This window comes from Suillus fuscotomentosus (genome assembly GCF_016647785.1).
Source record: "Suillus fuscotomentosus strain FC203 chromosome Unknown F5891scaffold_26, whole genome shotgun sequence".
Taxonomy (NCBI): domain Eukaryota; kingdom Fungi; phylum Basidiomycota; class Agaricomycetes; order Boletales; family Suillaceae; genus Suillus; species Suillus fuscotomentosus.
The window spans coordinates 222,974-245,691 of NW_024539538.1; the positions used below are offsets into that span (position 1 = coordinate 222,974).

Genomic DNA, 22,718 nt, shown 5'->3' on the forward strand with positions numbered 1-22,718 from the left:
ATCAATTTAGAGGTATACTCAGGGTCATTATCTTGTAACCAAACAGTATCTTCTTCATTCACCCATGACTTCTGCATACTTCTGAGCAGACACTCTCATGAAATGAAGATTTACTGCTCTGCATTCATCCTCCTCTTAGCTTCATAGAAAATTCCCACTTCACTTCATCCCATACAGCCCCATACCATCTGATTTTCTCCTTGAAACTTAGGTGCTTGACTGACTTCTCTTTATCTTGATGATTCTTCTATCTTTTCTGATACAAATTTCTGTTCACCTGATCTCATTTTATTGATTTTAGTCTATCATTATATTTCCACACTATAGGGAACAAAAGTAAAGCTGAGATGCAGACCCTTCTGACACCTCTCTATAGCTTAGTCATATTCCCATGTCCTGACACATGATAAAGCAATTACATGAAAAACTATAAACATTCGGACACTTTTTTGAGCCACTGTATACTGATTTGTTCATTACATCAGGGTCTGTTTTGTATTTTGTCAGACAAGCTACACAAAAATTGTAAGTCAGTGTCCATGATTCTCATGTAATGGCACCTACATTTATGATTTGCTGTATATTTAGGTGCTTTCTTTGTCAGTTATTCAGGAATCCAGTCTACATGCTTTTTATCTTCCTTCTGGACCATCTCTGCAAGCCTGCAACCAAATTCCCCATCTTCAAAGATCTCACACTCCAGCTCCTTGTCAATATCAGAACCATCTGAATGGTCATTATAATAGTCTTATTCAAAATTAATCTTCAGTCCATCAAATTCAATAGTAGTGCCTTTGAGCTTGGCTGATTCTGACTCAGACTAATATGGGCTATTTGTAGGAGACAATTTACCACTAGTGGTAAACAAAGCTTTGGAGATAAGATAAGATATTTGTTGCTATCCATGGAGCCCTGTGATGTTTCTTTGCCTCTTTTTTGGATGGCCTTAGAGCATATTTGAGTGCAATTGCAGGTTCAAGTGGTCTACAATGCAACTTTTTTTCTGATACTGGAATTACATTTGAGTCAGCAAAAGAAGTTGATTTCACATTTTTTTCACATTTTTAGCTATTTTTTTTGTGATACCACCAATTTTTCAGACACAGCTTAGGTCAAATTGATAGTTGTATAAATTTTACTCATACAAATTTACACTAGTATACATTGTGAACATATCTACAATGTTTAGATTAAGTGTTCAAGTCAGGAAAATTTAGTCACCAAAATTGGTGACTTTGCTTATCTGCAACTGTATCATCCTCAGACAGACAGACAGCATATAGAAAGAATGAACTAAGAAGTAGAGCAATATCTTAGAAAGGATGTTTACGTCTTACCACCAGAATGATTGAGTAGACTGGCTTCCAATCACAGAATTCACTCATAATAATTCTGCCACTGTTATTGGTCATAGTCCATTCAAAGTACTCTATGGATATAACTCTGAGTTTACTTTTTCACTAATTTCCAATTCTAAAATACCTGCAGCAGATGAATGAGTAAGTGCAATAAGAGAAGCAATAGTATGCTAGGTGTCACAACCCCTTAAATGAATTAATGCAGGGCAGAGACTAGGACTCAAACAACAAGATAATCACAAAGAGGATGATGCAGCAGGTACGTCTTGGATTGCTCACTAGGAGATACAAGAGGTTTGAACTAAAGAACTACTAACTACGTCGAGCTACCTTTATACACATATTGAAACTGAGATCGAAACTGAGTATGAAATAACTAGCCAATCAGAATAATTAAAGGTATCGTACGATTCTATATATAATTATGATGTCATAACATGTGCCGCAGCCGTAGTAAGACTCTGGAACATTCCAAGAGTGTTGCGAGGCATGACATCAATATCTTCGGCATTGTCCGATAAGTCACGTGCATGACTCTGGTAATTCTACAATGGATGCAATAATAGGAACTTCTTCAACAGTAAACATTTTCTTAGGTACAGGCGCTGTGACTGGGTGCTTAAAGGACTTAGAATTTAGGAACAAATAATGGTTTGTATTTGGAACTCGTGACACTAGGAATGATAAATGAGTGGGTGGAAAGATTCTATGACAAGAGAGTAAAAGATGCACCACAGTTCAAGAAAGGAGATGTGATCTAGCTAAATGCCAAAAATATTCATCAGAAAAGACCAAATAAAAAACTCTTTAACTAAAGACTTCATCCATTCAAGGTGTTAGAAAAGACAGACAACATAAATTACTGTCTAAAACTTCCACAAAAATATCAGATCCACCCTGTGTTCCATGTAGAATTACTTATAGCTCATACTCACTCAACTCTAATCCAAAGACCTCTATATCACCACCCTCTGCCAGAGATCAAATCAGGAGATAATTCCAGATGCCTAGTGCAAAAAGTCCTAGACTCGAGAATGCACATATCCAAACTCTAATACCTAGTAGAATGGGAAGGATATCTAATTGAAGGAGTGACATGGGAACCTGAGAAAAACCTAGAGAATGCACAGTTGAAAATCACTGGCAAAACCCAAAGGCATAGAATCCCTGCAAAATCAATAAGTCAGTATTTGAAACCCAAGAGTGTTGTGGAATGATGAAAGAAATTTATTCATCTTAGCTTCATTTGCAGCAAATTTAGAGAGGAGGTAATGTCATAAGTGCCAAATACAGGAAAAATGTTTATTACTTAAGCTTGCCTTAAACAGACTTAAGTTGTAAACTTGTACTTTTGTCACTTAGCAAAAATGGATCTACTTTGCCAGAAATTCAATCTTGAGATATTCACACAAGATTTCCTAGGTGAATGATGCATGAGAGAGACAAATGTGGCTAAGTTGATTGAGTAAGATTAAGTAATACTGTAGAGATACGACACTAACTTCATCATGTGTCACAAGCCACCATGAATTGAAGCTATTCAATGTGACTATCACACTGATTTTTCATAACTGAAGCTAAATTATGACATGCAGTAAATTCGATAAAAAAAACATATAGAGTGCCTTAATGAGACCAAAAGTCAGTGTACATTCTATTTACGATCCATCTACGCTTTCAAGCCAATCTGAGGCAACAAATGCATCGGTTTCAAATTGTGGTATGACTGGGAGTGACATTGAAGGCAGACTTACAGTTCCAGTAGGTCCAGTGTTTAAGACCACACCCAGCATTGCTTGATAGCTTACAGGTGAAGCAATGTGCAACAATATTGAAGTACCAACAGACTTGGATGTCCGCATCGATGACAGTGACACAGTAGTATGTTACACTTCATCACACCTGACTGAAGCTATTTTGGTCCGGTTACTAGTCACACCAACATTTAAAGCTATGAAGCTAAGTGTAACATGGTCATGGCTGAATGTGGCTGAAGTTAGTGTCGTATCTCTACAGTATGCACTTTTCCTAATGTATTTCACTGATGAGCATATAAGAGGTTCAATCCAGTGGCCATGCCAGATATGTGACTGGACCATAATGAGTATAATTCAGAAACAAAGCAAGGTTCAGAACCAGACTGTGACAGCACTACAGAAGGTTGTGAAATAAATAATAGTGATACTCAAAATAGGTTTTGAAAACTCACTTAACACACTTTGAACTCTCAGCTAAAAGTGTTTCAGAGAGTTTGGCTGTTGAAGGTCAGCCCAGCATGGTAAATGGAGCTTGAAATCTTCATGCCTCCTGCTCATTGTTCTGCATGACTCAGAGCGAACTTTCTCGTTCATTCGCCCATAATGGACAACAACGACATAAGATCTGATGGACCACCTCGCTCAAAAACACCTAGGGAATCAACTGGACCCTGGTTCACTGTTCAGTGGTACAACGATCATGAACTTACTGACGTGCTAATGAATTATCTGAATACTCACCCTGCTGATTGCAGGATTTTGTTTTATTCAGATGGAAAAAAAATCCATAGCTGCTACTGGTGCTGATAGCCCCTTGGGCTCAGACAAGGGGGCAAATTTATGGTGGTCTTGCCAAGATCATCTTTACAGATCACCCCAAATACAGTGCCACATATTCATCTAATCCCAAAAAATTTCACGACACTGTTGGCAGTTGCATCACCATGCAAGTCCTTTCATTTTTTTTTGTTTTACTAATAAAAATACTAAATTTTACAGTCTCAGGAACAAATACAAGAAGGTCAAAGCGTCATTTGGCAGCACGGGTGCTGGGGTGATGCCAAATGAAGGGAGTCAGGCAAAGAACCTGTTGGGTGAGTCTTCAGTCTTGATTACTTGGTTATTGGCTGATCAATTCTGTAGACACAGCACTTTTGGAGCTGCCATGGTACAAGGATCTTGATACCATCTGGCACTCCAATCCTTTGATGGCCATGACCACACACTCGTCAAAACCAGGCATTGATCACGCCAGTGCCCTGTATTCCCTTGTTTAGTCGAACAGCAGGGCTGGTTTCTCTACATACTTCAGCGCCACTCAGCAGTCCTCCCATCCCCCCAACATTCAGCCATCGCATCCCCCCAACATTCAGCCAACATTCAGCCATCACATCCCCCCAACATTCAGCCAATGTTCAGCCATCACATCCCCCCAACGTTCAGCCATTATATTCCCCCAATATTCAGCCATTGCATCCCCCAAACTTATCATATCCTGTGCCCCTGCACCATGCCCCCCCTGTACCTCCTAATGCAAATATACTTGCTGGTGGCCAGTATCCACCAGCGGTGCTGCAACAACCCCCTCCTGCTCCATCCTATCTCCCTCCCGAAGTCCATCTTCCTGGCCTCTTGTCAGATGACGATGATGCCAAAAATAATTTTTCATTTGATAGGCGCCTGGGGGATCCTGCCAAGGACGATGACATGATACTCAATGATGCTTCCCCAGTTGTGGGGAAAAAGCATCAGCTCCCCTCAATGCCATCTCCTCCTCCCAATGTTCCAGAACTATTCAAGGTACCAGCAAAAACTCCAGCATTGGCATACAACAGCTGTTCGGTGTTTAGGGTGCAGAAGCCCTCAAGCTGTGGGAGCCGACGCAGACTGCTGTCAGAGATGTCGTGCAGCGCGTCGACACCACCATCGACGACGTGCAACACTACTTCGTTGTAGGACTTTCACATGTCCCCAACACCTACACCTGAGACCTCCCTTCCAAATAGCGCCAGCAGCTCGAAGAAGAAGAAGATGAAGTCAGACGTGTCGCAGCAGGTGGGACAAGTGAGAGACAAGATTGAGAGCATGCACTCGGACGTGACATCGCGCCATGATAGCAAACACCTTCACTTCCTCACAAAGCTTGAGGTTAAAAGCAAGCGTAGTTGTGACACTAAAAAGTATGAGTGGCTTCATTCCAGCCGCGAGTACGAAGCCTCCCAAGCCACTGTCACCCATCAGCGCATGCAAGAGGTGAAAGCCACCAAGATTCACCTTCATGAGACGGACATTCATGTCCACCAAGTACATTCAGAAGTACTCAACAAGGAAGCAGAGACTCTACAACTCAAGATTCAATTCCACCAAATGATGCAGGCCAGCAAGGCGGCATTAGATGGAGGAGTTTGTCATCATCATCTCATTGTCTCTACTTGTTGCTCATCATCTCCGTTTGTTGTTGCTCATTGTCTCTTACTTGTTGATGTTGTCACTATGCTTACATTTGTGTTGTTGTTACTATGCCCTTTGTTGTTACTGTCATTGTTATGTTTGTTTTCTTTTGCTGTACAGGTGCATTGGTAGTAGTACATACAGTGGCTCAAAAAAGTGTCCCAATGTTTGTAGCTTTTCACGTAATTGCTATATCATGAGTCAAGACGTGGAAATATGACTAAGCTATAGGAAGATGTCGGAAAGGTCTGCTTCTCAGCTTCATTTCGGTTCCCTATACCGTGGGAAAGTAATGACATTATGTGAAGATATGAGTATTTTAATTTGATGACTCATTGGGACACTTTTTTGACTTTGAGTTTAACTAATGTAATCTCTATAATTCTAGTACTGTGTGTGACCTCCTTCTGCCCCAATCACTTCTGCCACTCTTCTAGACATATTGTCTATCAATTTTGGGTATTCCTCTTTGGTGATTCCATCATACTCTGCTGTAACACTGTCTCATAGTTGGAATAGCCCAGCCCCTATGGTGAATCTTGATATGCTATAAGTAATTTCTTGAGTGATTCTCATAGGTATTCAATAGGGTTGATGTCTTGGGTCTATGTTGAACATGATAGAATAGTAATATCATGGTCTGCAGGCTATTGGTGGCTGATTTAGAGGTATACTTAGGGTTATTGTCTTATCACAAAACAGTATCTTCTTCATTAACTTATAACTCCTGCATGCTTCTTAGCAGACATTCCTGTCAAATGAGTATTTACTACTCTGTATTCATACTCCACTTTGCTTCATAGAAAATTCCCATTCCATTTTATCTCATATAGTCCTATACCATCAAGTTTTCATCTTGAAACTTAAGGTGTTTATTTAACTTTTCTTTATCTTAATGATTGTCCTATCTATTTTAATACAAATTCCTTGCCATATGATCTCATCCTATTGATTTTAACCATATCTAACTAGATAAACCTCTTTCGGCTATCAGCAGTCTAATATTTGTACTTGAAAGTAGCATCTTGTCTTTTCTTTTTATAGGTTGGAGACAGAAGAATCTGTTTTTCTTGATTATAGCTTTAAGATGGGCTGTCTTGAGAGTCTGTCTGACTATTTGAGTAGAGATAGTCATAGGAATGATGGAAATAATCAATTTAGTCACTTTATTAACATCAGCAGCCTTTTAAATTAGAATATAGTGATTAAGAGATCTTAAGTCTTATAGAGCAACCTTCTAGATTGGCTACCAAATAACTTAAAGACCATAATATTACTATTCTATCATGTTCAACATAGACCCAAGACATCAACCCTATTGAATACCTCTGAGAATCACTCAAGAAATTACTTATAGCATATCAAGATTCACCATAGGGGCTATTCCAACTATGAGACAGTGTTACAGCAGAGTATGATGGAATCACCAAAGAGGAATACCCAAAATTGATAGACAATATGTCTAGAAGAGTGGCAGAAGTGATTGGGGCAGAAGGAGGTCACACACAGTACTAGAATTATAGAGATTACATTAGTTAAACTCAAAGTCAAAAAAGTGTCCCAATGAGTCATCAAATTAAAATACTCATATCTTCACATAATGTCATTACTTTCCCACGGTATAGGGAACCGAAATGAAGCTGAGAAGCAGACCTTTCCGACATCTTCCTATAGCTTAGTCATATTTCCACGTCTTGACTCATGATATAGCAATTACGTGAAAAGCTACAAACATTGGGACACTTTTTTGAGCCACTGTATCTAATCAAGCACTATTGTTGTCATCCTTCCCTATGGTGTGCATTTGAGGACTGTCAAAGAGTGCATCCATCAGCCTTGCTCTAGCAGCTTGTCCTGGAGTGCCCTCATAAGTCCTGTCCCCAACAACTTCTTCACCATCTGGATACTCAACCTCTTGGTCAATGCAATCTTTCCCCTCTTCACGAGCCCACTTTAGAGAGCTCTCATATGTCTCATCCCTCTTGTGATGCTCATTTCAAAGCAAATGATCATGTTGTGTAGGATAATGCAGCACTTGATCCACTGCACAGTGAACTCAAGGTCTTTCTCAGCCTCAATTCTGAACCGGAGCTCTCAAAGGGACTGGAACCATCCCTTCAAAACAGTGAATGTGTGTTCAACACAAACATGGGTCTAAAAAAATTCAATTTACTGAAATATAAACCTCAAAAAAAAATACCTTAGAGAGATGATAATTAAATGTCTTCTGGTCCTTAGTCAACCGCCCATTGCGAGGCTTCTTGAAAGGGGCAATGCACCATGACTCCAATGGATATGCACTGTCAGCCCACACCCAATGACCATCAGGTAGAATGTCAGCATGCTCTTCATAGAGATGGGTAGATCGAAAAGCAAATGCATCATGGACACTCCCAGGATGACCCAGAGAATAATCCACAATGAGAAGGTTATGGAGCAAAATGACTGCTTAGAATTAAATCAATTTTTACACATGAAGATTTAAAAAAATAAATACCTGACAGCCAAGGGAATATTTGGATTTCATATCATAAAATGTCTCACCGAAGTGACCAGGTTTGGTGAAAAGATTCATAGTTGAGCCATCAATTGCTAGAAAGCCACCCTTCCACTCTGGGCAGGTACACGACTCGGCAAATTTGTGAGCCAGGTCAGCATCCTCAGAATTATCCACTGGGAAGCAAATAAACTAATCATGAGCATCAAGCACCACAATCATCACACAATTAGTGCAATTAACCACAGACCCAACACTCGCACCTGCCCATTGAGTAACATCTTCAAGAGTAATAGCATTTCCATAGTGGCTGGCTTGATTCAAAAAAATGGCAAGTTGAATGGAGATAGGGAGCTGAGGATTGTTGGACTGATTTTGGAAGATGGGATGATCAGAGATAAAATCAAGGATGTCATTGAAGATCTCAGGGTTAATGCGGAGTTTCTGCCAAAACAAGTGAGGGCAGTGTTCTTCATGATGAACCAACATGTGAAGCTGAGGTGCTCATAGGGGAGGCTCATCAGGCTTATGGAGTACATGAGCCCTCTTAACCTCATCACGAAGAGCATTAATGGTGTCATGGAGGCAGTTGTAAGGCAAAGTGATGTCATCAGAAGAGATAGAACCATCACTAAAAGAATCTGAAGTCCCTGTCATAGGGGAGAGGGGGGAGGGGAAGAAGGTGAACTAAAAGATTGATTGATTGAATTATCATCCAAAGTAGTGGAAAGTGAGTCCTCAGAGTCAGAATCACTCTCAAAGTTGGACCAATTGTCCAGGATATCCTGGTACTGTAGCTTGGCCAGGGAAAGTTCAGCCTGATCTATAATAGCCAGGAGTTCTTTACAGGTGGATGGTTGAGGCATGGTCACAATTGGAGAGTCGATGGAATCAAAACTCCTATCCATTTGTGTATATGTGATGTAGTTTGTGGTGGAGTTTGAAATTTCAGAAAGTTCCGAAGTTTTGTCTCGCAGTGAGCACGCTGATGCCATCATCAACCTCACCATCCAGCCTCAATGCTCACACACAGCACTGAGCAGGACATCAAATTTTCAGGTGTCATCAACCCAAGGTAAGTATTTTTTTTTGCCTCCTGTAAGTTCCAGCTAACATATTCACCCTTATCTTACAGGAAATCTATTCTAGTGCCAGTCCCACACATGACCAACAGCGGCTCATTTTTACTGCCAAGCCGCTGGTTCCTCACTACCTCCTACATCTTCTACACTCCCCTTCTTGAGGGATTGACTCTGTGCTCATTCCAATCCAGCCAGCTCAAGGCATGCTTAGGTTTATGCAACCCCTTATGCCTGATGCAGTCTTTCAACCACCCCAACCTGTACTATGCCGCAGTACAGCCTAAACCGTCCATGAAAAAGAAGATGGTTCAAGCCATTGCTGGTTTCATCAGGTCACAGCATGCTACCCATACTGGCATTGTGCACAGCTTCTCAAAGTCGGAGTATGAGGAACTTGCTGAGCAACTGTGAAACGACTATGGCTTATCTACCAAACATTACCACACTGGTATGGGCCCACAAGAGTGCAGCATCACTCAAGATCCATTATCCACTCAACTTGAGGCTCGAGGCACAAGGCATGGCAGCATCCTGGAAAGCAGCTCAAAGGTAGCCGTACTCTCCACAACTATAATGTTGTCTTTCACTTTACCTTACATCTCTGCAGATTCATGCAGATCTTTTTCATGTGTCCTCCTCCTGGCACTTACTTAGTCCCTCCGGCATTCACTACCTACAGCTGATTTTATTCTCATCATCAGCAAAACCCTGATTTGGGTACAGCGCCACAGCCACACAGCATGTCACAGGTCACTTTTTTTTTTTTTGCAAAGGCTCTGTAGCATCACAGAAGTACTGATTCTATGTAAAAATAAATGTAATGTAGTCATAAACATATATATAACAAGATGGTATACTAATAATTATGTTTTATTGAGAAATTGTGTAGTGTGCAGCCCTGTGCATGGGGGGACCTCGCTGTGACGCTGTGATGCTGTGCAGGGTTGTGCAGCGCTGTACATAGGGTTAGGGTTTTGCTGATGATGTGGACTCCCTTTTTTATGAATGTTAACATTCGAAATACAATGTATATCTACTATGGGTTGCTTTTTTTTTACTTGATATACGACTTCCCCCTATGAACATACACTTTGAAAAATTGCAAGTGTCTGAATCTCTGACTTCATGCCGATGTGTGCTGAGCATGTTTTGAGTGAGTTGAAACCAACTTTAACCGAGAGTTCAAAGTGTGTTAAGCATATTAAGCAAGTTTTCAAAACCTTTCAAAACCTATTTTGAGTATCACTAATAAATAAAGACCACTTGGAGTGTATGGTGCTGTTCATTTATGCACTGCTACTTTGGGGAACCTCACTGCCAATTCAAACCATGGCCAAAATTTTATTTCACTCAGATTTCATCCAATGAACAATTGCTCTTGAGAATTTACTCCTATCATCAATCTAAGCATTTTTATAAGACAGAAAGTTCCCAGGACTTTTTCTCACGATGCTAGAAATTTTGCACAAAAGTAGCGGCACATAAGTTAACAGCACCATAGTAAGCCTGAAAATGCACTTGTGATTCCAGAGCTGCTGTGCATACAAGGTTGCAAAGGAGCCAGCTGGCAATACCAAACGACCGTCTGAGGACAAGACTCGCTCTAAATTGAAGCACAGTACGTCGTACATTAATTACATACACTCTTCAAATAATCCCGCAGACCGTCCTGCGAAAATACGACAGTTTTCATCGCCCCTGCATACATGTTCCACACTATATTTCGGAACTTGAGGTAGGCATCAATAATCGCCTCCTCTATATGCGTGACCAGCACAGACACCGTCCTATCATCCTCTAGGTACAGCCGCAGCTTCGTTACGAATGACCGCAGATCCCGTTCACAAGCCTCGATGAAGACCTGATGAAGATTCTCTGCAATAGCATGCTTTGCCCATTCTTGCTCCGTAAGGAGTGGGGCCTGTGACCCTGGTGAGAAGGATATGCGGGCGTCGTTGAATGCTTGTACGCGGTCCACCCACTCTCGCAAAGGCTCACAGGGCAATCTTGCACAGAACGAGATGACTTCTTGACAAGCACGTTTCAGATCTTGATCTATGTCCTATATAAGGAGTCGATGTCAGCAAGGATGGAGAGTCAGTGGAAGAAATGCATCGTTCACATGCCGAGAGTCCGAAAAGGTATCATGTCCTCGAGGCATTCCCAATGAAGCGAAAAGAGCATCCGGTAGCAATGCAGTCGTGCGATTCAGAACTGATGCCAAGGTATCTGTAATCGAAAAAGTCAACAGGATGACCCAGTGTCATGAACAAACACCCACCCGTCATACCGCCTATATCAGACCTCGGCTCTGTATCTTTCGGAGTATAATCCAAATTATTTGCAACCTCCTTCAAAATCAGGAGATGGCGAACGAGAAATAGCTGGCCATCTAGCACGCCAGTAGAACTTCTCTGTTCGACCAAATTGGACGATGTGACGAGCGATTGACGGCAAAAGCTCACGGCCTCATGCGCGATATCTTCAAAAATAGCGGGCTGCATGAACTCAGTATCCAGTCAAGGTGCACAAGAGAAGTGACTACCTTGACGAAGTCATGCAGTTGAGATAATACCCATACCGTCTTTTCCAAGGTCGGAAACCAGGTTTCTTTCTTGTCTAATGAGGGCAGCTGGAAAAGTTGGCTCACACTATCCTTCTCCTTGATTTCGTATTGAGAAACAGGCTTCCGCATGGCTGACGGCACTTATCAGACAGTGCCTAGAGCAGGCGGAATCATGCACTTACCAACGAGCTTATCAGGATACGCCAGGTCTTCTGGTTTCGGTGTGTAATATCGAATCTCGGCCTGAATAACCGACTGCGCTTTGAAGAACAACCGTGTTTGTGCATCCTGGAGGACCATCTGCAGAAGGTGACTGATATGGAGTTGCCCTAGACCTTTGGACTTTGGCTGGTCAAAATCAACAATTAGATTGCCGTCGTCAGTTGGCTCCTCTGGCAACTCTGCCACATCGAGAACCATCAGAGCTTGAAGCACCGTGCATACTTCGCAGAGAGTTGTGAGGCGAGTTTCATGCAATATCCGGGGGCGCAGATCATCATAAAGGTAGTCACATAAGTTCTCAAGATAAGTGCTTGATGTCGTGGATAAGTGTAAGCAGAGACAACAAAAATGGTACTCACTAGAGCTGGTCCTCGCCAGAGTTGAAGAACTCTCGGTAGAGATTGAATTCGTCTGTGCAGAGGTGTTTCAGATAAGTGCAACCGGCATTCGTCTGTTTTTGAATGAGTAAATCGCCGAGCACAACCGCGTGCAGCTCACTAATTCAACTAGTTCAGTGTGCGCTGGATCGAGCCCACGTATTTCTTCCATCAAGCGTCCCACCAGTAGACCTTTACGTGCCGCAAAATAAGCAGAATGGCATTCTGAAAGCAGTGCCGATAAGTCTTCTGGATGAGCTTCAGCGCGACGCTCTAACTCGCTGAGTAAAGGAGAAAGCTGAGAAGTGACACTGCGGAACCTGGTATAAAGCAGATGCATCTGTGCTGTCGATGATACATCCTGAAGATCGCGGTGTCAAGAGGATGAGTATAAGTAATGAATAAGTTTACCTTTTCTGACAGTCTTCTGGAAACGTCGGCAGTCAATGCCCTTAACGAACCAACGAAAAACATCCTGATAAGTGTCATGGCTCTCGTCATGCACTGCTGAAAGCGGAGTAGGTATATCTCCGCTTCTCTGTAATATCGCTGAAAGTATTCAGTTAGTGTAGCATCTTGGCAACTAGCATAAGGATTCACATGTGCCTTGAGATAATCTATGCAAATATCCACACGCTCTACCATGTACAAGAAGTCGGTTTGAAGGACGAGGGACTCTCCAGGATGATTGAGCATGCGCATCGCGTGTTCTAGTTCTTGGAAATACTCGAGTCTAGCTCCGATTTCGTCAGTGAGTTCAAGGAGCCTGTCCTAGCGTGAAAGGATCAGCGATTGGGATATTCTAGCACCTAGTTGCTTACTCTTTCCTCCAGCAACCGCTCGCACGCATCCTTCAGATTCTTTCCGCCCTCCTCCACGCTTCGCCAGCCTTCAAGCAGCCCACTAACCTCCCGGTCAACCTCGTCTATACGTTTAATAAGTGTGTCTGCTGTGTTTAAGTGTTCGGATACCACCCCGACATGAGCGCGGAAGTGCGCTTCCTGGCTATGGGCTACGGACTTATCTATCTGTGCAAACCAGTCATAGAATTGTTGGGGCGTTTGTACGGGCTGCTTCGGGTGCAGCGCATGACTGGCGAACTGGCGAGTAGATGCTGGCACTGGTGTTGATGGACGCGACACCGATCCGACCTTCCCTCGTAGATTAGGTGTAGAAGGACGCGAGGACTCGTCTTCATTGACGCTAATCTTATGTGTATTCAGCAATATGCGGCGTTATAAATTATTCCCACTGTACTTTGAGAGGGAGAGGTGTTTTCTCGCTGGCAGATTTGACTACCGCGACGCTCTTGAGTGCCAGGTCACTGAGAGGTGCTTTGGCTTCCCATTCTTCGATGGTGAACTGTGGCTTGGGCCGTGGTGTCGATGCAACAGGAATTCCTGCGCGGCGGTGGGGTACAGGCGCCTTTGACATAACGCTAGTTCTCACCAGAACATGACGTCGAGCTCAGCTTGAGCTCAGTTGCTGTAAAGTTCAAGTACAAGCCCCGAATGACTACTTCCTATTCGAGGTGTCTATGAAGTCCTCTCCGTTTCCTACCGCAATAAGCACCGCAAACTATTCTATCAAGTGTTCAGCTAGGCTATTCCAGATCCCAAAAGTTTGTTAGTAAGTAATGCTATTGCATCCAGCTGCAGGTTATTAATTTTATCATAGAAATGGCTACTGTATCACCTCTATAGTAGTAGGTTGGCCGGTGGCAGATACTACCATGTCAACAATTCTGTTCGCTGCGATGGGAGGAATACCTAATGAAGATTCCTATGGCTACAGTAATAAAAAGTGAATATTCGACACAAACTTCAAGATATGTACTAAGATCAGTTCCAAGGGGATGGTTCATCAGGTATAAAGGATACTGACGTCGGGCTGGCGAAGCCCAAACCCAGGGGAGGAGAATTGTCTGCATGGTTGGATATCGCTTTCTCCGCGGATTGCATTCTCCGGTGAGACGCTGCAGATGTAGGTTTCGGCGCTGGCTCAAGGGTAAAATCTGTGAGATGCTCCGGACTGTCTGAGGTAAATGAGGCGGCACTTGGTGGAAGCGCCAAGGATACAGTAACATCATCAACACCCGGAGATGATGGTGAAGGAGATGTCGGCGGAGACTTTATTGCATCTCGCGAAGAACTTCGAGAATGTGAAGATGGCAGTTGTGGAGTTTTATCGGGTACCTCTCCTGCAGAGCTCTGCACACCCCGAAGTCGACCATTTTCGCCTTCGATCAGCCGCAGTGCTTCCTTGAGTGCATCCTTCTCTAGCCGTACTTCCTGTAGTTCTTCCTCTGTCTCAGCGCGTTTAATGCGCTCAGTCGCGACCATCTTGTTTGCCTCGAAGATACATAAGTTTGTGGAATAATTTGTGGCAAGTGGGAACTATACCTCCTCAAAGAGTGCTTGTGATAAGGACTCTAGCTCAGCTTCAATAGCGGCCTTCTGTGCATTCGCTAATGTATGTGCAAGGCGTTCCCGTTCAAGCTGCTCTTGAAGCTCCAAAAGTTCTTTTTCTCTCGTACTTGCTACAAGAGTTGGCAAGGAAGGTGACGTTAAATGAGAAGAGTGTTGTTGAATAGAATTAACAACGGGAGGCTTAGATCCTGTATCAAGATGTACATGATTAGTGAATTATTATATGAGGACAGATCACCATACCACTATTGAACCTGAATCTGAAGAAACGACCCTCCTGGTTATTCTGGGAAGCTGTAGATGAAGTCGCCGGAGAAGGGGTAGTTGGAGATGGCTCTGTACCATTGACAACAACTGATGGAGCACTCTCGGGGTGGGACGGTGCGCCCGACTCGTTCAAAGGGCCATAATCGAGACTTTTTCGATGTTCTTCTGATACACGTTGCATGTTCTGCGCTTCTCGTGCGCTCCAGCGCCGCCATCCAACATCTTTCGCGCTGCAGGGGGTTTCACGTTTGAGAGCTTCCTCGAGCATCTCATTGTTGGACATCATCAGTTGTAAATTAGACTTTGCGACGCTCAATGATGTCTCTAGTTCAGCTTGAGTCTTGTACGCGATCTTGAGCAAGGACGACTAGCGAACCATGATTGGTTCATTACTGCCACAGTGAAGCAGACCTGTCCACGCACTAGCTCTTCCACTCTCTTGATTACACGATCAAGGGCATATCTGAGATCTTCTTCCTGGCCATGAGAATGAACACGCCAGGCATCCCGAAGCTCATCGTCTATGTTTGCAAATATAGCAGATGTGGGCGAGGGATGAGGTTCTTGAACTGATGAATGACGCGATTGAATGGTTGGTGATCCAAATGTCATATTTGATAACATGAAGGAGAACAGCGATGACTCAAAAATATTGCAGAGTTCAAGACAACAAACTTGTTAGACAGGCTGCACCATTCTTATTAGGTAAGCTGGGTCAGTGTCACTGGCAAGACCTGCTAAGTTGAAGATATCCATTCACTACGCATCATCGCTCGTTCTTTCTCACCACGGCCACCGGTCTGAGAGACTTGGCAAGGTTGGTTTTGCCGCAGTATTGAATGCTCCGTCGTTGAATACACAGCAAGAAATGCGGTGTCATTCACAGGACAGGGCTGAACCCTCAGCCCTCGTCCCTCAGCCCTGGCCCTGGCCCTGCCAGTGCTTGCGTCACTTTCTGTTGTGAATCACTCTATTAACTAGTACTACCAATGTAAGGAGAGGATATGTTCCCGAGTCTAAGATGGAGAAATTCACCAGCGCCGTTAGTGTTCAGCAATAGTCTCTCACAAGGAATTGACGGTACACACATTACAGGCTGTTGATCCATTAAATATCCGAGTCTAAATGAAGCTTTGCTTTCGCCTCTCTTCAATTACCCCTCGCAACCGCTTTAGATCCCACCTCTTAGCCTCTGAGATTAGAGTTCATTCATTTCTCGATTTCGCTCAGCAAACTACCAAGTCATATCGACTCTCTATACCGGCAATAATCAGTTACCCGTATGCACAGTAATGCCATCGTGTACTGCAACTTGGTTTCAATTCCCTATTGTTTCTTGGTCGTTGCTGTTGTTTTTGAATTCACGTTGAGAAGTTCACACACAGGCTTTCATGTAGAGCTCTGGGATCGAGTCTCAGATGCCAGAAACCTCCTGGTCCTTCGTTCACGTCCCAGCGATTGGTCATTCTCACACCCACGAAGATCTATGCCATCAGGGGCAGATCGCAGCTGTGTATGGGAATATGTTTAGAATCGCGTCCCCGCCGATTTGATATTCACCCGCGATAATCGTGTTTGCTCCACGCTTTCGTGACGACCGGTCAGTCTCGCACTGCTATCTCATTTCCTGACACGCGATATCATGCGATAATTGTATGTAACCAGCAATCTCATTCGCACAATACTCGATCACGTATCGGCGGCCCTCTGCCAGCTCATAAGCTTAATAGCTTGCCACTTCGCCTAGCCTGTGTCTCCATCGTTTTCTTTTCTTCTAGACATACTTCTCCTGTGCTTCTCATTCTAACGATTCTAGACTCTCCTAATGTCTCGCGGCGCACCTAAGCCCCCACCACCGCACAAACTTACTTTCGCCACCAACAGCGTGCGCAACACTACCTTCGCCGAGGACAACAACAAGTTCTACTATGAGATTGTCACTCGATTTTGGCACCCTCACCTCACTAAAATCAACAAATACGACTACGAGGCTCGTGTGGTCAACTGCATTGCAGAGATCGAGGATCAACCTAATAAAGACGTGAAAGTCCGCTTCAACACTGCTGATGCAGAGGGAGAGTGGATGAGAGCTTGTGACTTTATCAAGAATGACGGTACAACGGTGTAAGTTTTTGATCACTATGAGCCAACAGTCAACAATTTCTAATGATCGATGGCAGTGGAGGTACCTTCACCCAGGAAGACGGCACTGAGTACCGCTGGAAAGCACCCAAACGCTATTTACAAGTTGGCTGTTTCTCAATTTGTATTTTCTCTATCTAACTGGCCAAGCTGCAGCTCATTAAGTCGGATGACGAAGAAGAGGTCCCAGTTGCTGAATATCACCCACATAAACGGCACTTTGGCGTCTGGCGCATGTCGCAACGGGCTTTCCTTGAAGTCAAGCCTGAAGCAGCTGCTGCATTGGACAGAATTATCGGTGATTCATTTCCTTAGGCATTGATGCACCAGACATCGCTAACTAGAGTACCTTAGTGAGCTATCTTCTAATTGAAAGACGCAAGCGTCAAGCCAAGATCAAAGTCAAGTTGGAGACAAAATGATTCACACCGACATCGCCTTCTCTGTCGCATAACAGTCACCGCATCCCCATGTGTCGTGCGATTCTTTCCTAGTGGAGTCAAGGAAACTGCCAACCTCCGAGATGCCGGATCCTAATGACAGAATTTCTACACAAGGAAACGTCGACACTTCTGTATTCTTCTATTTGTTTAACCTTAGTCATTTCAAGGGTTTCTTTGTTACAATAACTTTTCACTTATTGCTGCTTGTTAATCAATTTAGATTCATAGTCATAGATTTCTTGCTGGTTCAAAGGTATAACACTGGTTGTACATATATATACAACGTGTTTCACATTCTTACTGTGATTGGGGTTCGGAGTGTAGCGGTGAGATACGGCGTATGCGAATTCGAATCGTGGTCATGCATGATGGCGTTATACCTGCTGATCATGGCATCAATTCATGCTGACAGAGGCTAGAGCCTCCTTCGCTCTTCCATTTGACCTGTTGCTTACGACTTGCAATGGCAGCTAACTTCTCTAGTGTCCCAGTCCTCGACTTTGCTCTTGTGTCCGATAATGCCACGAAACCAGAGTTCATCCTGCAACTCCGACATGCGTTGATAAATGTCGGATTCTTGTATCTCGACAACCACACCGTCTCACAGAAAGTTACCAATGATTTAATCGACTATATCCCCCGACTCTTTGACCTTCCTCAGGAGGCTAAGAACCAGATTTTGATGGCGAATTCACCACATTTCCTTGGGTACTCCAGGCTAGGTGCTGAATTTACCAAAGGCAAGACGGATTATAGAGAGCAATTCGACTTCGCAACTCCTCATGAGACACAGTGGAAACCCGGAGCCCCTGAGCATCTGCGCCTATGGGGACCTTCCCAGGTGAGGGTTCTGTATTCAATCAAAGCTGCGCGAACTGAACTCAATTCACCTAGTGGCCAGATGAGGGCCTGATCCCAGGGTTCAAAAATACCATGGAGACATATCTCCAGCAAGTTCAGGCTCTGAGCTACCAGTTCACCAGCTTACTCGCGGAGGCTTTTGGCCTTCCTTCTGATGCGTTGAACAAGTTCTACGATGCTGATAAATTCATGCAGCACCGCGGAAAGGTAAATATCAAACGAGGGCCACAATGTATTCTGTGGAGATCAGGATTCATCTGTTTTTAGGTCGTCAAATACCCCGCTAATGATGGTTCTTTGACTGATCAAGGCGTTGGCCCACACTATGATGCTGGCTTCCTGACCTTCCTTCTTGTCGCCTCGCCTCATCGCGGTCTGCAGGTACAAAACCTTTCTGGGCAATGGATCGACGTTCCTCCTATCCCAGGAACGTTCGTTGTGAATATCGGAAAGGGTAGGCTGCAAACTGCAAGTGCACGATGCATTGAATTTCAGCTCTGACTTCTTCGTTCTGACGGTCTAGCACTCGAGTTTGTTACCCGCGGGTTGGCGAGAGCTACATCGCACCGCGTCTTATCTCCCCCTGTGGGTTCGACCCCCCGCTATTCTGTGCCATTTTTCCAGAACATCAGTCTGAACGCTTGCCTCGCTGATGAAGTCTTAGACTGTGGGTGCCTTCGATTAAATACTTGCTTCACATACCTTGATCACCATTTTACAGTCCCATCTGAGATCCTTCAGCTCAAACAGCTTCGAGGAGATCCTGTTCAGACTGACTGTACGTCGTCTGCTTTTGTATTGGGACAACATTATTGATGCATACTCTACAGCTGTCAATTTCGCAGAATTTGACCGCGAGCCATCTGGAAAAGTGAACCTCATCGGGCGAGTGAAGTAAGTTCTCCAATTGGTTATCTACTGTAGCAATTTTTGAATGTCTCCGTTAGAAGTCACCCTGACGTTGCGCAACGTCACTACCCGGACCTTTTCGCACAATACTTCCCTAACGGCCTCCCACAGCAAGTCAGCGCATATTAAGGTTGAGAAGAGCATATCTGTACACTAGATATTACCTCCCCGCTGTACCAAATTATGGAAACTTTTTTTGCAGCACATGGATGTCAACAGTCCCTATATTTTCTTAGGGAATGTAGACGACCATATATAACAGCCCCGCCGATTTCTTGAGAATTTTCTGGCAAGCGAGAGATAAGAGTCCAACGTGCGAATATACATTGAACAGGGCTACCAAACAAGATAACAGCACTGCAGGAAAATTAGATGCGAGCGGAGGGATGGAACCAGTGCGAAGGAGGTGAGCAAGATATACAATGGGCCAGAAAGAAACGACGATATCAGTTGTGGACATGCAATGAAATTTGGAATAGTTGATTGTGAGTGTCAAGACGAAAGAAATAAGGCATCGCAAGTCATTCTATAACCCCTAAGCCTGCCTCCTCCGCCCAACGGGATTGAGATGCAATAGCATTGCGTAGAGATGAATGAAATAGAAATGGAGCATATAATACACCAACGTGAAGCCTCCAGCGTGACGCAGCGTCAGAACGTTGGCCATTTGAGCGGGTCTGGTAATAATGGTTTGCGTCGTCGGTTGTGTGACGTCCCGTGCAGGTGGATCCTCATGCAGGAATGCCACGGTCGGCTCTAAGATAGAAACATCAGAATCAGGTGCGTTCACCGCAACGGGATCAGCTGCAGAGAGTCAACTCGAGTCGGCAACTTGGATCCAAACCGCTTCAGGTGGGGTGGAGGGAGGTGGGACGTTTTCCTCATCGCTGTCGTCATCGGTAGAAGGCTCACCCTTGTTATCGTCGACGGAAAGATCTGGAATGGGTACAACCTCGTCCTTCTTGTCAGCTTCGGCCTTGTCTTTAGCTTCCTGTTCTTGGAGCTGCTGTCTCAGCTTGGTAAGCTCAAGTTCTTTCTTCTCAAGCTCAGCCTTCTCCTTCTCCTTTTCCAGGAGTTCCTTGCGCCGCTTCTCACGCTAGGTAGAATACGTCAGTTGAGTCGGATAATCAGGGGAACAAGTGACGCTCAGTAAAGTCGTCAAAATCCGGAATACTCACATCAAGTTTTTCCTTGATTTCACGAGCCTCCTTTTCCTTTCTCAAGCGTTCCCTGAGCTCCCTCTCGCTGATCACCCAGGCGGCAGCTCCATTGGCAGCGGCTTCAGGTTGCGACTTGTTCTTGAGTAGATCTAAAGTCGTGCAAAAACGTGTCAGCACATGATTTCACCTCACTCACCACCCCGCCCACAGTAGACCAAGTAAAGCACGATGGAAAGGAACATCAAAGCACAAGGGGCGCCATAAAATTAGAAGAAACTCACAGCCTTGCAGCGCTGCAACGCTGAACTCGTCATCTGGAATTGAATCCGCAAACATCTTCGCGAGCGTAGCGAGTCTGGCACCATCCAAAGGCTTGGCGGAGTGCTGGCATGCAGTGAGATGCTCCTCAACCGGAGGTGGTAAGTACGCTTGGTTTTTGGAACCAAAGCCGTCTCGGGGAGGCTTCGAGGGCGAAGATTCCTTGGAAGACGCCAGAGATGACGTCGACGACGAGAACGAAGGAGAAAGAGACCATAGCGTTGAAGACTGCGAAGACGGTGATGGAGAGGACGACTGGGGCGTTGTGGGTAGGTCAATTCCCTCTATGTCCCCCTCTATAACTTCATTATCTTGATCCGTGGAGGGGAAGAAGTTGCGGAACAAAGCCTCCGCTTGCCACTTTGAAGAATTCTTGAACTCAACCCAAACATCCATACGACCCGGACGTGAGAGTGCAGGGTCGAGACGCTCCAGATGATTGGTGGTGCTATAGATATACGTCAGAGCGTTCTAAACCGAAGGATTTCAAACTTACGCGAAGAGGATGCGACCTTCGGCAGCAGCTACACCGTCCAAGGCGTTCAGCAGGCCGCTCAAACTCAGTGTGTTTACATCAGAAATGTGGTCCTTATGACGTCTGTGCCTCGAACTGCTGCTCGTCACCGGCTGTTCCGGAGCGCCCTCTTCCGAGCTGTTGCTCGACGAGTCCGGAGTACCATTGGAACTCTTATCACGCGTGACGCTGCGCGTAAACGCCGCATCGAGATCCTCGAGAAGCACGATGCAGCGAGCCGGGACACGACCCATGAGGGTGGTCAATGTACTATCGCTGATCCACGAAGAAGACAGTGACACAACATAGATGTCAAGCATGAGTTCGCCCGCGATGGCATGAATAAGGGAACTCTTTCCGGAGCCAGGTACACCATGCAGCAGGTAGCCGCGGCGGAATGGAATGCCGCGATCCGCATACCACTGTGGATTTATTATCAATGAAACGTGACTTTGATAAAATACCGAAATTACCTTCTCGGACTTCAAAAAGTCACGCGTGTCGTTGAGAAGCATCTCCTTTACCCCAGGGTTGAGAACAATGGACGACATAGGGCGTTTATGACGAGAGTCGGTCCAGCGCCAGCTGCCGTGCGAGTCTGCAAAGTATATTTGGATCCTGTGGATCGCCTCGGCCTCATACTCTTTCTTGGCTTGTAAGACAAGCTGCTTGAGGATGGTGTTGTTCCGCGCAACAACGCTGTAATGCCAGCATACATCAGCCACGAGGCTAAAAATGAGTCAGAAGGATAATTTGAAATATCACCTTATTGACAGGACTTCGCATCCGCTACCGTCTTGCTTTTTACTACGACGGACCCTGAGCCAGTGACCCTTGTAATAAATTGTGTGTGTGGTGTCGAATGTCGGCTGGAATACGACACGTGTCTTGACTTTACCGGGGGGTGAATCTTCGTCACCCTCCTCTTCTTCGTCGTCACCAAATGAATTGTCTGCTTGGCGAGATCCTGAGAAGCCGGGGGTTGTGGTACGAGTAGTAGTTTCGAACTCTCTAGAGCGCTGCCACTCAGGGCGGCGTGAGAGCCACAGCATAAGCCAATCATAAGGATAGTCCTCTTCCGAGAAATGCGCAGTGAGGAAGAATGCTGTGTCAGGCAATAGAATGTCAGAAAAAGGCTTTAAATGACAGGCGACTCCTTACAGTTGAGGAAATGAGACCTTTGAGGTATGCTGTCGTCAGCGAGGAGGTGGATGAGAACGATTCAGGACATACCAAGCTGAGCTAGAGGCCCTTCTGGCTGTCTCGACAGTTCCTCCCAGGACGACGAGCTTCATGCCGTCAATGACTGAGGAGCCTCCTGCGCCTCCGACGAGGGGTTGCACGAGCGACTTGAGAGCGTCCATG

General features: G+C 44.7%; 7 protein-coding genes across 7 annotated transcripts; 4 read left to right on the forward strand and 3 right to left on the reverse strand.

Moving 5' to 3' along the window:
* Nucleotides 1-3,718: 3,718 nt before the first annotated feature.
* Nucleotides 3,719-5,196, forward strand: F5891DRAFT_980143 (uncharacterized protein; the record flags this gene model as incomplete). Its single annotated transcript, XM_041376976.1, has 7 exons — nt 3,719-3,829; nt 3,888-3,958; nt 4,115-4,209; nt 4,259-4,369; nt 4,428-4,915; nt 4,966-5,067; nt 5,122-5,196. 7 exons carry the CDS (start codon nt 3,719-3,721, stop codon nt 5,194-5,196), a joined length of 1,053 nt encoding a protein of 350 aa, XP_041226124.1.
* Nucleotides 5,197-9,082: 3,886 nt separating this feature from the next.
* On the forward strand, nt 9,083-9,556 carry F5891DRAFT_980144 (uncharacterized protein; the record flags this gene model as incomplete). Its single annotated transcript, XM_041376977.1, has 2 exons — nt 9,083-9,138; nt 9,199-9,556. The coding sequence occupies 2 exons, from the start codon at nt 9,083-9,085 to the stop codon at nt 9,554-9,556; spliced, it is 414 nt and encodes a 137-aa protein (XP_041226125.1).
* Nucleotides 9,557-10,647: 1,091 nt separating this feature from the next.
* F5891DRAFT_1145495 (Sec34-like family-domain-containing protein) lies at nt 10,648-13,830 on the reverse strand. The gene is made up of 11 exons (XM_041365005.1): nt 13,568-13,830; nt 13,132-13,518; nt 12,911-13,081; nt 12,722-12,859; nt 12,432-12,671; nt 12,293-12,384; nt 11,894-12,243; nt 11,691-11,842; nt 11,427-11,643; nt 11,268-11,374; nt 10,648-11,207 (listed from the first exon to the last, which is right to left on the reverse strand). The coding sequence occupies exons 1-11, from the start codon at nt 13,742-13,744 to the stop codon at nt 10,776-10,778; spliced, it is 2,463 nt and encodes an 820-aa protein (XP_041226126.1). The 5' UTR covers nt 13,745-13,830; the 3' UTR covers nt 10,648-10,775.
* F5891DRAFT_1032537 (uncharacterized protein) lies at nt 13,831-15,693 on the reverse strand. The gene is made up of 5 exons (XM_041361667.1): nt 15,430-15,693; nt 14,983-15,373; nt 14,713-14,927; nt 13,988-14,661; nt 13,831-13,939 (listed from the first exon to the last, which is right to left on the reverse strand). The coding sequence occupies exons 1-4, from the start codon at nt 15,628-15,630 to the stop codon at nt 14,152-14,154; spliced, it is 1,317 nt and encodes a 438-aa protein (XP_041226127.1). The 5' UTR covers nt 15,631-15,693; the 3' UTR covers nt 13,831-13,939; nt 13,988-14,151.
* A 991-nt stretch (nt 15,694-16,684) lies between these two features.
* F5891DRAFT_297881 (uncharacterized protein) lies at nt 16,685-17,678 on the forward strand. Its single transcript, XM_041371242.1, has 4 exons — nt 16,685-17,130; nt 17,187-17,253; nt 17,305-17,446; nt 17,503-17,678. Exons 1-4 carry the CDS (start codon nt 16,832-16,834, stop codon nt 17,568-17,570), a joined length of 576 nt encoding a protein of 191 aa, XP_041226128.1. The 5' UTR covers nt 16,685-16,831; the 3' UTR covers nt 17,571-17,678.
* A 243-nt stretch (nt 17,679-17,921) lies between these two features.
* F5891DRAFT_297905 (uncharacterized protein) lies at nt 17,922-19,542 on the forward strand. Its single transcript, XM_041371243.1, has 7 exons — nt 17,922-18,432; nt 18,486-18,659; nt 18,720-18,906; nt 18,976-19,119; nt 19,174-19,230; nt 19,283-19,346; nt 19,400-19,542. Exons 1-7 carry the CDS (start codon nt 18,055-18,057, stop codon nt 19,488-19,490), a joined length of 1,095 nt encoding a protein of 364 aa, XP_041226129.1. The 5' UTR covers nt 17,922-18,054; the 3' UTR covers nt 19,491-19,542.
* Nucleotides 19,543-20,175: 633 nt separating this feature from the next.
* On the reverse strand, nt 20,176-22,717 carry F5891DRAFT_1128436 (uncharacterized protein; the record flags this gene model as incomplete). Its single annotated transcript, XM_041364280.1, has 7 exons — nt 20,176-20,457; nt 20,540-20,670; nt 20,803-21,287; nt 21,336-21,775; nt 21,827-22,052; nt 22,119-22,458; nt 22,573-22,717. The coding sequence occupies 7 exons, from the start codon at nt 22,715-22,717 to the stop codon at nt 20,176-20,178; spliced, it is 2,049 nt and encodes a 682-aa protein (XP_041226130.1).
* Between the last annotated feature and the right edge of the window lies 1 nt (nt 22,718).

What these genes read in the sequence shown, in the direction of transcription:
- F5891DRAFT_297905 (XM_041371243.1), top strand. Translation starts at nt 18,055, where the DNA reads ATGGCAGCTAACTTCTCTAGTGTCCCAGTCCTCGACTTTGCTCTTGTG. An exon ending in TCATGCAGCACCGCGGAAAG is followed by an intron (nt 18,660 to 18,719) that starts GTAAATATCAAA and finishes ATCTGTTTTTAG; the next exon opens with GTCGTCAAATACCCCGCTAA. An exon ending in AACCTCATCGGGCGAGTGAA is followed by an intron (nt 19,347 to 19,399) that starts GTAAGTTCTCCA and finishes TGTCTCCGTTAG; the next exon opens with AAGTCACCCTGACGTTGCGC.
- F5891DRAFT_297881 (XM_041371242.1), top strand. Translation starts at nt 16,832, where the DNA reads ATGTCTCGCGGCGCACCTAAGCCCCCACCACCGCACAAACTTACTTTC. An exon ending in CACCCAAACGCTATTTACAA is followed by an intron (nt 17,254 to 17,304) that starts GTTGGCTGTTTC and finishes GCCAAGCTGCAG; the next exon opens with CTCATTAAGTCGGATGACGA. An exon ending in TGCATTGGACAGAATTATCG is followed by an intron (nt 17,447 to 17,502) that starts GTGATTCATTTC and finishes AGAGTACCTTAG; the next exon opens with TGAGCTATCTTCTAATTGAA.
- F5891DRAFT_1032537 (XM_041361667.1), bottom strand. Translation starts at nt 15,630, where the DNA reads ATGTTATCAAATATGACATTTGGATCACCAACCATTCAATCGCGTCAT. An exon ending in TCAAGAGAGTGGAAGAGCTA is followed by an intron (nt 15,374 to 15,429) that starts GTGCGTGGACAG and finishes ATGGTTCGCTAG; the next exon opens with TCGTCCTTGCTCAAGATCGC. An exon ending in CAGATTCAGGTTCAATAGTG is followed by an intron (nt 14,928 to 14,982) that starts GTATGGTGATCT and finishes ATCTTGATACAG; the next exon opens with GATCTAAGCCTCCCGTTGTT.
- F5891DRAFT_1145495 (XM_041365005.1), bottom strand. Translation starts at nt 13,744, where the DNA reads ATGTCAAAGGCGCCTGTACCCCACCGCCGCGCAGGAATTCCTGTTGCA. An exon ending in CCAGAAGACTGTCAGAAAAG is followed by an intron (nt 12,672 to 12,721) that starts GTAAACTTATTC and finishes CGCGATCTTCAG; the next exon opens with GATGTATCATCGACAGCACA. An exon ending in TGATATAGGCGGTATGACGG is followed by an intron (nt 11,375 to 11,426) that starts GTGGGTGTTTGT and finishes TTTCGATTACAG; the next exon opens with ATACCTTGGCATCAGTTCTG.